This window comes from Cyclopterus lumpus, chromosome 5 (assembly GCF_009769545.1).
Source record: "Cyclopterus lumpus isolate fCycLum1 chromosome 5, fCycLum1.pri, whole genome shotgun sequence".
In the NCBI taxonomy this organism is placed as follows: domain Eukaryota; kingdom Metazoa; phylum Chordata; class Actinopteri; order Perciformes; family Cyclopteridae; genus Cyclopterus; species Cyclopterus lumpus.
The window spans coordinates 3055577-3068673 of record NC_046970.1 but is presented as its reverse complement, the minus strand read 5'-3'; the positions used below and the strand labels follow the sequence as shown (position 1 = coordinate 3068673).

Genomic DNA, 13097 nt, shown 5'->3' with positions numbered 1-13097 from the left:
AAGAGAAGTCTCTACTAAGGGAAGAATTGTCTGCAGCGTCATTTATGCACATTGTGCTCTTATTTTGACAATCTTCTCTTTTCCATTCATCCAACTTGAGAGTGCCGTACAGAAAAGAATATAGAAATATTCAGCGTCATAAATATAAGTATGAATATATGTATGTATTGCAATTTGAATAGAGCATGCACGCTGATACTATTTAGGTGTAATTCATATTAAGACATTTGGATTTAAAATTTAGTTACTCCCAATAATGCAATTGTTCAAATTCTGCCTTGCAACATTAAATAAGTTTAACACTTTTAGCCCAGATGTTTACTGTGTTGATGAGCGTCATGCAGATAAAATTAAACCCGCTCCAACTTTTGGGGCATTAAATGCACATTTTTTTGTTTTGCAAAATTCAGTGTTTTCCATCATCGGCTGTTAGCTCTCTGTGATAAAAGGTATTCACTCCTGAATGCTCAAATCTTAAAAACATTTTTTTTAGCAGTATTAAGCTTATATTTAGTTTTTTTGTTAGCGTGGCTTAAACACATCAAAACAGATTTCGACAGAAAGTGTGTCAATAAATGTCAGGAAATCTTCTATTGGGCTCTTTGCATTTCATTTTTAACCTGATACGGAGCCTTTTCAGTATTTACATGCAATGTAAAAAAATTAATAAAAACATTTCTCCAAGAACGTCACATGCAAAATGACAAAAAAAAAGAAAAACATATGAATAAATGGCAGGTTTTTAAATCACAAACATTAGTTTCACTGGTGACAGACCAGACACACGCAGGTGAAGGACAATAGCATTTGAGATGATAACCGGACCTCTCTGACCGCCCTCAGGTGTCAAAGGTAGAGGGAGTGGCCCGGCGCTGTCAGTACCTCTGCCGGTCCTCATCATGACATCAGAGGCCCGCTCATCCCTCCGGCGCCGCTCGCTCACGCCGCCTTTCAGATACCAAACATGGCTTCGGCTGGCGTGGGCGCTGCTGGTGGGTGCTGCTGGCCCGGGCTCCTGGGCCCAGCCGGGCGCCCAGCCGGGCACCCAGCCTCAGTCCATCAAAATCGAGGGGGACTTCTTCGTAGGCGGGCTGTTCCCCGTTCACTCCCGGGGCCCCGCCGGCGTGCCCTGCGGGGAGATCAAGAGAGAAAAGGGGATCCATCGACTGGAGGCCTTGCTGTACGCCTTGGACCAGATCAACAGCGACCCGGACCTGCTGCCTAACATCACTCTGGGGGCCCGGATCCTGGACACCTGCTCCAGGGACACCTACGCCCTGGAGCAGTCGCTCACCTTCGTCCAGGCCCTCATCCAGAAAGACACCTCCGATGTGCGCTGCTCCAACGGAGAGCCTCCCATCCTCCCCAAACCGGAGAGGGTGGTGGGCGTGATCGGGGCGTCGGGCAGCTCGGTGTCCATCATGGTGGCCAACGTGCTCCGGTTGTTTTCGGTGAGTCTCTCTGAAAGGGGACGAATATATAGAGAGTCTCCTCTTTTCAGTAAGTAAGCAGATGGGATCGATCCAGGTGAACGCCATTGACTTCTCTTCTTCATCTATTCAAAGGAGAAGAAAACGTGCATCCAGCCCGGGGGTCAGATCTCCCACTCGAGTCTAAAGGTTAACGAGGGGTTAGAAAAAAATAGTTTGAATTAAAAACTTAGTTTTCTCTAATTCCTGGGGGGTCCTGTTGGTTGAAACCTCCTCTCTCTCCGTGTGTTTCCTACCGCTTCAGAAATTCTATAAATCTTTTTTATTTTAAAGTGAAATAAGTGATTCGGGGTCACTAAGTAGCATTGTGTCATTTCAGGGGGCCACAAACCTAAAACTGTCAGTCGATGACTTTAAACCGAGAACTATCGGCCGTCACCTTTTCTGTTGTTTGCTGGCGTGTTTAGTTTTGCGACTCTTCTCACGACATCAGTGACCCGAGAAGCAAAACCTCCCACGCGGTCCGCTTTTTAATGTCGAATTATGGCTCAAACTAGCTGATTATCCTGATTTAATGAACGTGCATATCCGTGCTCGCTCCGTTGCGTTAGCTCACGGCTGATCTAGTTCAGATGTACGTGGAGCGCACGGCGGGCCCACTCATTTAAGCATTTTAGTCATTCTCAGATGATGAATCTCATCATTCAAGTTTGATTTTTAATCGCGCGTCACTCGTGAACTTCACAAACCTCCTCACATCCAATAACATCTTCTCATTTGGATATCCTGATTGATTACAGTGCACATGGCTGCGGTATAGAGACGCATTCAGCACATGTATCACGGTCATAATCATTTGAATGAGCCTCTACTACACGTCACATGATTTTTGAATCCATTGTCATGCCTCCGCGGGCTAATCCCTGTTATGTGTTCATTGTTGTTGTTGTCGGTTTTTTTTTTTTACAGATGATTGACCTTTGATGATTGATTACAATTAGCGTCCATGGGACATTGAAGCGGTGTAAATCCCACATTATGTCATGTTCTCATCGATTTAGTGGCATAGCCCGACAGAAATCTCCAAACGTCTCCAAAATAAGCACTGATCTGGGTTCAGATTGGCCAAAAAGAGAGAAAAGAAGAAGAAGTTAGAAGTGAACATGTTACTGCATTCTTTAAGGCGAGGATGCTGATGTGAGAGCCAAGGAAGGGCAGCTTTCATACGGGGCAGATGTTAACTACAGAATTATAGATCCCACCCTCCACTAAGCCCCTCTCAGCAGCTCAGGACCCTGAAGGGCTGAAAATAGAGCATCGGGGCAGCGGGATGACAGCAACGCCCGGACGTCGTGGAGCAGATTTAGTTGAGCGGTTTCCTCCCGCTGTCCATTTGTGGCGCTCTCCACGCCGCGGACGCTTCTTTCTATGCATTGAACATCTGCTCTGAGCGTCCTTCACTAATGCTGTTTTGTCTTGCCTTTTATTTATTCTTTTTCTTTTTGTTGCTACGAATGAAAACTGCATTTTATATATTACAATGTATAATTTAAAGATGTGTGTATCCTATCAATTTGTATTTTATTCACGATTCACCTCGTTAAATAACCGGATGTACAGTAGAAGCCCAGAGTAGATTCACTCCTTTAATACATTAACTTACATGGAGATGTTAAATCGATCAACAGATTATTAATTGACTATTCCAGCATTTTAAAATTGAGGGTTTATTGATTTTCTCTCTTTTTTGTGTAAGTCGAACATCTTTGGGTTTTGAACCAATTAACCCCAAAAAGAGCAATGTGAAAACTATTTTAAAAACTATTCTATGTTCACTATTTTTGACATATCATAGTAAAACAATCCTTAAAGAAATGAGCTATATATTAACCTAATAAAAATGTTTTAGTTTTTAGTTTGACCTCTTTTTATAATGATGCATTTTATTCAGTATCGTCTCATATGTCATAACCAGAATCATCAGAGACAGAAACCTCAATTAATCTGTTTCAAAGCAATAATAATTACAAAAGGACAACTTTATCCATCTATTCAATTTAAGAGCACTTTTTTTTATTTTTATTGGAATAAACCATGGATCATTCTCTAACTCACAGACCAAAACCAATCCTGCGTAACATATTCATCTTGTACTTCTGTTTAGTATTTAGTAGTAAAGCATATTCAGGCCATGAGGTCAGTGAGAAGGAGTATCGTGCGTTCCTGATTGGGCTCATTGACAGCGAATCGGTGCAGACGCCTCTGTGGGCTTCATTTGGATTACGTCTTGTTCGCTAGAAATTTTGTAACTCAAACAATTGAATCGCCCTCGCCTCCTCTGCACACTCGCGTCACTTAAAGAGCTCGTGAAACGGCGTTTTCTTTTCATTTTCTTTGGAGAAAGCGTAATAAGCGTAAATAAGAGATTGACAAGTACGACAGCGTTGACGCACACAGCACCGAAACTGAGGCTGCAACGTGGCCATCAGAATTAAATATATTGTATGGCTTAAAGCTGAGAAACGCTAACCTTTTTCTAGTCTCTTGATCTCTGTCTCTCCCTCTGTGCTTAACGTAATTTGACTAAAACCCCTATAATCCTTCCAGATAATCTGTGAAATGGTTCTCTCGGTCCGCTCTCCTTCACTACCCCCTTGTGTCTACCTTTTCTCTCCTCGTCCCCTCCAGAGGGCCCTACGCTAAGCCACGCTGGGGGACCGGCATTAGCAGGGTCGGGGTTGAGATAAACTGTCGACGTTAAAACTATGTCATTAAAGAAGTAGCACACCAGTAAATTAATCTTCTCATCCTTTTTAAAAAAAATGTTTCTCTCTCTCTCTCGAAAACAAATGCTTTTTACAGATGTGGTCGCGACCATCTGTATTTCACTGTGACGTCGTCCGTATCCTCGGCACAGACCAGCGGCCGCTGTGAAGTTCTGAGAATTACCGAGAACACGGGCTGTTGCAGAGATGATCGCTCTCTGCGATAGTCCAATTTGGGGATTTTTAATGCACTAAAACGCGTTAGTATTAATGTGGAAGGCCTCCATTTTGACACCGTTAAGGTTAAGTAGTGCATCATCCTCTGCTATGGTTCACTGCTTCTTCTCGTCATTCTTTTTGATCACATAATGGCCCGATGTCTTTGCCCCTTGACCCCGACCCCTTTCGTCATCGCTGACCCGTCTCCGTGTCTCAGATCCCCCAGATCAGCTACGCCTCCACCGCCCCGGAGCTGAGCGACAAGACCCGCTACGAGTTCTTCTCCCGCGTGGTGCCTCCTGACTCCTACCAGGCCCAGGCGATGGTGGACATCGTCAAAGCCATGGGCTGGAACTACGTCTCCACGCTGGCCTCCGAGGGCAACTACGGAGAGAGCGGCGTGGACGCCTTCCTCCAGATATCCAGAGAAGCAGGTCGTGTTTCTGTGCTGTGACGATGAGGGATTACTCATACATCAAGCCGTGTTGTTCTTCCTCATTAAAAGACTAAAATAGGAAACAAAAATCCTTTTAATAGGAAACCTCGAACTAACAGGGCAAACAGAAGTCACCGCCTCATCTGGGTTTAAAGGCTCACATGATGTTTAAAAGCTCAAATGATGGCTTCAAATCATTACACATTAACTTGTGTACAGACATTCGTGGTCCCCAGAGGATGACACCTAATGACCTTTCCCTAGTGCCATCATGAAGTTAATAATATTGTCTTTATTTAGTATTTGATGAACTGCCATCCCTTTGGCTCAGACCTTCATGTTCCCTTCAGACCTTCATGTTCCTCCAGACCTTCATGTTCCTCCAGACCTTCATGTTCCTCCAGACTTTTGACACCATCATTCGGTGAACATTTAATTGACCGTTTTAGACCAAATTCCTTCAAAATTAACGTTCCCATCGCATCATATGTACTTTGTGTTTAGTGCCAATTAAAATGAATGATACTAGCAGCATTATACGCGCCGAACATCTTCATGTTAGCATTAGCATCGTTAGCATCGTCTCAAAGCTGCTAAAGATTCTGTAAACTCTTAGTTTTGTAATATTTATTTGTTTTTAACACATTCGATTAATATTCCACACCTAGTTATTTAGACATTGGGACATCGGCTGTGATATGAATTCTTAATATTCTAAACATAACCAATTAACTGGGCGGTGAGGGGAGAAAACCTCAATGTACAACGACGCCAACGCATGTCCAATCCCCCCCTGACGCAGGTGGGCTGTGCATTGCCCAGTCCATAAAGATCCCCAGGGAGCCCCGGCCAGGGGAGTTTGAGAAGATCATCAAGAGGCTGATGGAGACCTCGAATGCCCGGGGGGTCATCATCTTTGCCAACGAGGACGACATCAAGTGAGTGAAGTTCACGGGGAAATGACGCTGCTGTTTTTTTTTTTAACGATCATTTTTGATGTATTTCCATGATCTGTTCTCCTTCAGACGGGTGCTGCAGACCGCCAAAACGGCCAACCTCACGGGCCACTTCCTGTTCGTCGGCTCCGACAGTTGGGGGGCCAAGAACTCCCCCATTCAAGACCAGGAGGATGTGGCCGAGGGCGCGGTCACCATCCTGCCCAAAAGAGCCTCTATTGACGGTGGGGCAAATGCATTCAATCGAAATAGGAAATCTGACTCTGACCGACTGGATGCAATGTGAATTGCCACATTTGACATTGACAGATGGGTCTAATGCCGACACAACAAATGACGGAAATTATTGATGTTCGATAAGTCCGCTGCTGATATTTCTACCGTCGCAGAAAACTGTAAATTGAGTCAAAGCCATATTTCATCGTGCTAGAGAAAATTGGATTTTACTCGCTCTATTTCAGCACCGTGTTATTATCGGTATCAATCGCTGTGGTTTCAAAGCCTGCGTGACATTTCTATTGAAGCATTAAACAAAAGTGTGCTTTTGCCAACCGATTCAGGGTTCGACCAGTACTTCACTTCGAGATCTCTCGAAAACAACAGAAGGAACATCTGGTTTGCAGAATTCTGGGAGGACGACTTCAAGTGCAAACTGACCCGCCCGGGCATAAAGTACGACCTCGGGAGAAGGAAATGTACAGGTAATAATAATAACAATGCATTTATATTCATATAACGCTTTTCAAGGTACTCAAAGACACTTTGGTGAGCAGGCTGCAGACACGTCTTAAATAAATGAAACGTCAGATATGTATCTCAGTTCTGTTTTTTGTCTTTTCACTATTTCTGTGAGCATTTTTGTCGTATTCATTCATATTCAGGCGATGAAAGAATCAGCCACCACTCTCAGTACGAGCAGGAGGGCAAGGTGCAGTTCGTGATCGACGCCGTGTACGCCATGGCCCACGCGCTCCACAGCATGCACCTGGACCTGTGCCCGGGCTACATGGGGGTCTGCGAGAAGATGGACCCCGTGGAAGGAGAGATGCTGCTCCAATACATTCGCTCCGTCAGCTTCAACGGTGAGCTCTCCACCAATCGATCTCCTGTCATTGTGCGATGTGCGACGATGACTTAGAATTCATCTCTTTCATCAAACTTGGACGAGAGAAAACCCGAAAGTGAGATCTGCAAAAACTTTTTTGCTTTCGAACTGCCGCTCCACGTCACCGCGGGTTTGAAAAGAAGCGCATTTGAAAAAGAAAACGAGTAGGATGGAGGTTAACTGGAAGTCAGAAGCCTTGAGATGTTTCTACTAATGTACCGAGCTACTGTACACTGCACATTTCCTCAAAGCACCACCCCCTCCTCTCTCTTTCCTATACACAACTCTCCCCTTTCATCCTCGTCTTTCATTAAAAAAAGAAGTCACAGTCTGGATAAAGAAAAGTGTTCTGTGAGAGCATCCTATTTACTGCTGGATGGCCTTGGCTCGGGTGGAAGACGTTCTGATCGAGCGCCTCCGGGGACCCGAGAGGAACATTCAATCGGGAGCAGAGTGCACTGAGAGACTGGACCCGTGGAGGAGAGCCTCCACTAAAGAGCATTCAGCTTCCACATGACTGCACAGGACTGAAGAAAGAAAACACAAGCTGTATTCAACGGCGTGTTTTTCTCGGGCCACTTAAGATGGAGGGGGGCGGAGGGGTGTGGGGTGGGGTGGGGGGGGGGGTCTCCAGCTTAGATAAGCTGCAATTCCTCGTCGCCTTCGACGCACCAATATGCTTTTTCAACCCCGATCATTAAAACTCTTTGCCTCCATCCAACAGGCAGCGCGGGAACGGGAGTGATGTTCAACGAGAACGGAGACGCTCCCGGTCGCTACGACATCTTCCAGTACCAGCTGTCTAATGTCAGCAACCCGGGCTACAAGGTCATCGGCCAATGGACGAACCACCTTCGCCTCAATGTAAATACGACACTTCTGCTAAAAGATATGGACACGTTGAGAAAGACTCACACCGCTCTCGCGTCCGCAGCTGTTGATTCAGCGGCCGGTTGGCTTCTGAGATGAGGAAAACTAAAGAGCTCAAAGATAACTAAATCTGCCTATCAGCACATGTGAAGCTCACGAACTAGAAGAAGAAGTGTAAAGACGTCACGTCGTGTTTTCTTTTTTTACTGAGGGTCACGTGCCAGACTGTTTCCTGGCCAGGAGCCGTAGCATCCTTGAATCAGCAAGGATAAGGCTCGCGGGTTTCCTTGTTTCCGGTCTTTATGCTAAACTAGACTAAGCTAAGCTAAAATAAGCTAAGATAAGCTACGCTAAACTAAGCTGAGCTAAACTAAGCTAAGCTACGCTAAGCTAAGCTGAGCTAAGCAAAGCAAAGCAGATGCTGGCTCTAGCTGCGTAGTTAGCATACAGACATGACAGTCGCACGGATCTTCTCAGCTAACTCTCAGCAATGAAGCACATTTGACCGAAATATCGACTTATTCAGAGTGAATTCACGTCCCCGGTTCTCTTTGCGGTTCCTTGGGCAGACACTGTTCTCACGTTCTAAGGCCGTTCTGCACGTCCCTGCTTGCTTTTATCCGCTGAGAACTTTTATTAAAACAAGACTGTGGCATCCTTAACAATGTTGGAAAAAAGAGAGAGAGAGGCAGCATAACTGTGTGCAATGCTACGAAATAAAAATACATAGAGCCGTTTTATATCACATCAGACGATAGTGTACAAATCTTTTGACAGCAGCCATTTGGGAATATGGACCGTGAAGCTGCTCAGGTGGGCAAAACAAAATCCAATTTCTAAAATGAGTTGAGGACGACCTAGACGTGCCCAATCAGAGTGTGTTTAAAATATATATATATATATTCACATTTGACAATGTCAGACAAATTAAGACGATGTTTTTGTGTTTGTCCATCCTAGCCGGAGGAGATGCAGTGGTCCGGTGGCGACCGCAAGGTCCCGGAGTCGGTGTGCAGTTTCCCTTGCGAGTCCGGCGAGAGGAAAAAGATGGTGAAGGGCGTTCCCTGCTGCTGGCACTGCGAGTTCTGCGACGGCTACCAGTACCTGCTGGACGAGTTCTCCTGCGACATGTGCCCCTTCGACATGAGGCCCCTGAAGAACCGCACGGGCTGCCGGTCGACGCCCATCATCAAGCTGGAGTGGAGCTCTCCCTGGGCCATCATCCCCGTCTTCCTGGCCATCCTGGGCATCCTGGCCACCAGCGGGTGCATCGTCACCTTCATCCGCTTCAACGACACGCCCATCGTGCGGGCCTCCGGCCGGGAGCTCAGCTACGTGTTGCTGACGGGCATCTTCCTCATCTACCTCATCACCTTCCTCATGATAGCCGAGCCCAGCGTGCCCGTGTGCGCCTTCCGCAGGCTGCTGCTGGGGCTCGGCATGTGCATCAGCTACTCCGCCATGCTCACCAAGACCAACCGGATCTACCGCATCTTCGAGCAGGGCAAGGTCGCGGTCACGCCCCCGAAATTCATCAGTCCCACCTCCCAGCTGATCATCACCTTTATACTCATCTCGATGCAGGTGTGCGTGGGGAGGCTTCTTTCACACACACACACACACACACCGCCTCGATTCTTTGCAGCACTCTGACTCGCGCTCCTCTCTCCGCAGATACTCGGGGTGTTCATCTGGTTCGGCGTGATGCCCCCCCACACCATCATCGACTACGAGGAGCAGAAGCCCCCGAACCCGGAGTTCGCTCGCGGGGTCCTCAAGTGCGACATGTCCGACCTGTCGCTCATCTTCTGTCTGAGCTACAGTTTCGTACTGATGATCACCTGCACGGTGTACGCCATCAAGAGCAGAGGAGTTCCCGAGACCTTCAACGAGGCCAAGCCCATCGGCTTCACCATGTACACCACCTGCATCATCTGGCTGGCCTTCGTGCCCATCTTCTTCGGCACGGCGCAGTCCACGGAGAAGGTGGGCCATTTAACGCGTTTATAGTCCACTCCTCCTGGGATGCACGTGCACTTTACTCGAGTACGTTGTGATGCCGCTCTGCAGTCTCTGGAGGGAGACTACCATGACGTGACCTTGAAGAGTCTTTTTACGGACTGAACAAGGCAGTTCAAATGAGCTCAAACCGCTAAAACGTGTTGCTTACACACGACTGCATCAGTCATAATTATGCCATAATGTCAAAAACACTTTTACAAATGATCATTTAAATCGATACTTCGGTAAAATCAGTAAATGGGGCATATTTACGTGTAATGGAGTATTTTTTTTTGGGGGGGGGGAATATTATTGCTTTTGTGTGTCTGCAGCAACCGCTGCATGAAAACAAGACCTTCTCCATCTAGACCGCGAGCGTGATTTATGAATCTATGAATCGAGAAGAGAGGAACAACTCCTAATCTGTGACTTCATTCTCTGCTCTTATAAAATGTCAAAAAATTGTGGGGGGAAAAAAAGATTCCCTTTTTTAAATGACTTCAATTAAGTTTTTCATCACCTCAAAGTTTTACCACGCGCGACTGCCTAAACAACTTTAAAGCCGGTAGAAATGAATTGTCATTAATTCTGCCATAATGTGCAATTACCAACGACACACCTGTTAAATGTGTGGTATAATCTATTAATTGATCGGTTAATAGATTCTTTTGTCAAGTTTAGTCCCTCATTTCGCTACACAATTAATCATCAAATTAATAACAGTACATTCATTTTTGTTACAGTCATTTAAGAAGAAGCACTTTATTAATCCCCGACCGCGCGTCTCCTTCACATTATTCTCAATAATTTAAATTTGAATTTGAATTATGCAACTGCACCACAACGCGCACTAATACTTAAGAGAGTAAATGAATCCCTCCGATGTTCAGGGTGAAATCTGAGCGTGTTGCCTGTCATGTTGCATTCGCTGGCTGCTGCACTCACAGGCCTCCGCTGGAGTTTAATTCAGCGATTTCTGCTGTTTGGGGGGTATATTTGAAAATGAGAGACGCGCTTTGACTAATAGAGAGCAGCATTATGAATCAGTCAGGCCGAAACAATTAAAGCCCGAAGGTGCTTTCAGTCTTTTCACCTCCTCCGAATGGGGATGAAGTGAATTAAGAAAAAAGGAAGCGAGGGAAAGAAAGGAGGTCAGATGAGCCGAGGGAAGGCAGGGACCCTCCTCGCAGACCAATCCAGCCATCGGGTTCAATTAATCATCACTTTAGAAAGGAAAAAAAAAAGGAGCTAAATATAGACTGCTTACTTTTGTCTGGCTCGGGGAAGTAGAGGCTGTGTTGTGCGTGGCCTCGTGTGGGAGGAGTCGGGTCACCTGCTCGACGTCTGTATTTTACATACGGAGCGACCGTTTCCCAGCGGGCCGGTCTCGCCTCGGGCCGGTCTCGCCTCGGGCCGGTCTCGCTTCGGGCCGGTCTCGCCTCGGGCCGGGTCTCGCCTCGGGCCGGTCTCGCTTCGGGCCGGGTCTCGCTTCGGGCCGGTTCTCGCCTCGGGCCGGGTCTCGCTTCGGGCCGGTTCTCGCCTCGGGCCGGTCTCGCCTCGGGCCGGGTCTCGCTTCGGGCCGGTTCTCGCCTCGGGCCGGGTCTCGCTTCGGGCCGGTTCTCGCCTCGGGCCGGTCTCGCCTCGGGCCGGTTCTCGCCTCGGGCCGGTCTCGCCTCGGGCCGGGTCTCGCCTCGGGCCGGTTCTCGCCTCGGGCCGGTTCTCGCTTTGGGCCGGTCTCGCCTCGGGAACGCAATCACAACGGGCTCCTTTCACCAAAACGGAGAGAGAGGTCGCCGAGAGGCACCGATTGAAAAGCCCCACAGAGCCGTACTGACATCAGGCCTGCGAGAAACCAGGATGTTTCTGCCGCTGCGGAAGATAGTGTACACTTTATGATTTATTTATGGCGCGGGTATATCTTATTTATGGCACATGCGTCTTGATTTATTCATGCCTTGTACAGTTTGCTTGAATAATGAGTTCATAATTTATCGGCGGACGATCCAAGGAGACGTTACTTCTCATTATTACTGTTGGGGAAAGAGGGGGACCGCAGTGGGGAGACGACGAGGTCAAAGTAAAGGCCGTAAACAGAGCCTCCTTTCCTGACTGCATACCCCAGATCCTAAATCATTCATCGGGGAAAAGACAGTGCGAGCTGTGCTTTGAGATGAACATTATAAAGACCGCACTGTGACCAGCTTCCAGATGACATCGTGTATTTCCTTGAACCTGTGCAAGAGGATATAATCGATTATTAAGTTCACACAAGCGGATACTGAATGATTCCCGAAGAAATGAGACGAAATGCATTGATTCTGTGATCCCAGGTGTGTGTATGTGTGTGTAGATCTTTTCTGACCTGCCCGACTCTCTGTTGCAGATGTTCATCCAGACCACCACGCTCACGGTGTCCATGAGCCTGAGCGCCACCGTATCCCTGGGCATGCTCTACATCCCCAAGGTCTACGTCATCATCTGCCACCCGGAGCAGAACGTCCAGAAGAGGAAGCGCAGCTTCAAGGCCGTGGCGCAGGCGGCCACCGTGTCCACGCACCTGTCCCAGAAGTCCAACGACAAACAGAACGGCTCCAAGATCGAGCCGGACCGATCGCAGTGAAACCAACGGAGCGGGAGGCGTGTTCTGAGGTCACGAGGCCACACTGAGGTCACGAGGCCCCACTGAGGTCACGAGGCCCCACTGAGGTCACCTTGGCCCCACTGAGGTCACGAGGCCCCACTGAGGTCACAAGGCCCCACTGAGGTCACGAGGCCCCACTGAGGTCACGAGGCCCCACTGAGGTCACAAGGCCCCACTGAGGTCACGAGGCCCCACTGAGGTCACCTTGGCCCCACTGAGGTCACGAGGCCCCACTGAGGTCACAAGGCCCCACTGAGGTCACAAGGCCCCACTGAGGTCACAAGGCCCCACTGCGGTCACCTTGGCCCCACTGAGGTCACGAGGCCCCACTGAGGTCACCTTGGCCCCACTGAGGTCACGAGGCCCCACTGAGGTCACCTTGGCCCCACTGAGGTCACGAGGCCCCACTGAGGTCACAAGGCCCCACTGAGGTCACGAGGCCCCACTGAGGTCACAAGGCCCCACTGAGGTCACGAGGCCCCACTGCGGTCACCTTGGCCCCACTGAGGTCACCTTGGCCCCACTGAGGTCACGAGGCCCCACTGAGGTCACCTTGGCCCCACTGAGGTCACCTTGGCCCCACTGAGGTCACCTTGGCCCCACTGAGGTCACGAGGCCCCACTGAGGTCACCTTGGCCCCACTGAGGTCACGAGGCCCCACTGAGGTCACCTTG

At 48.3% G+C, this 13097-nt stretch overlaps 1 protein-coding gene across 2 annotated transcripts; it reads left to right on the top strand.

The window, feature by feature from the left end:
- The first annotated feature begins 899 nt into the window (after positions 1 to 899).
- Positions 900 to 12402, top strand: grm6b (glutamate receptor, metabotropic 6b). Of its 2 annotated transcripts, none has more exons than XM_034532718.1 (10): positions 900 to 1451; positions 4632 to 4848; positions 5653 to 5788; positions 5876 to 6030; positions 6367 to 6507; positions 6688 to 6888; positions 7636 to 7775; positions 8742 to 9365; positions 9456 to 9767; positions 12166 to 12402. In XM_034532718.1, the coding sequence occupies exons 1-10, from the start codon at positions 900 to 902 to the stop codon at positions 12400 to 12402; spliced, it is 2715 nt and encodes a 904-aa protein (XP_034388609.1). The 2 variants fall into 2 exon arrangements, with proteins under 2 accessions (XP_034388609.1, XP_034388606.1); XM_034532715.1 differs by having other exon boundaries at positions 4632 to 4851.
- Positions 12403 to 13097: the final 695 nt, after the last annotated feature.

What these genes read in the sequence shown, in the direction of transcription:
- grm6b (XM_034532715.1), top strand. Translation starts at nt 900, where the DNA reads ATGACATCAGAGGCCCGCTCATCCCTCCGGCGCCGCTCGCTCACGCCG. An exon ending in CGGGAGAAGGAAATGTACAG is followed by an intron (nt 6,508 to 6,687) that starts GTAATAATAATA and finishes ATTCATATTCAG; the next exon opens with GCGATGAAAGAATCAGCCAC. An exon ending in CGAACCACCTTCGCCTCAAT is followed by an intron (nt 7,776 to 8,741) that starts GTAAATACGACA and finishes TGTCCATCCTAG; the next exon opens with CCGGAGGAGATGCAGTGGTC.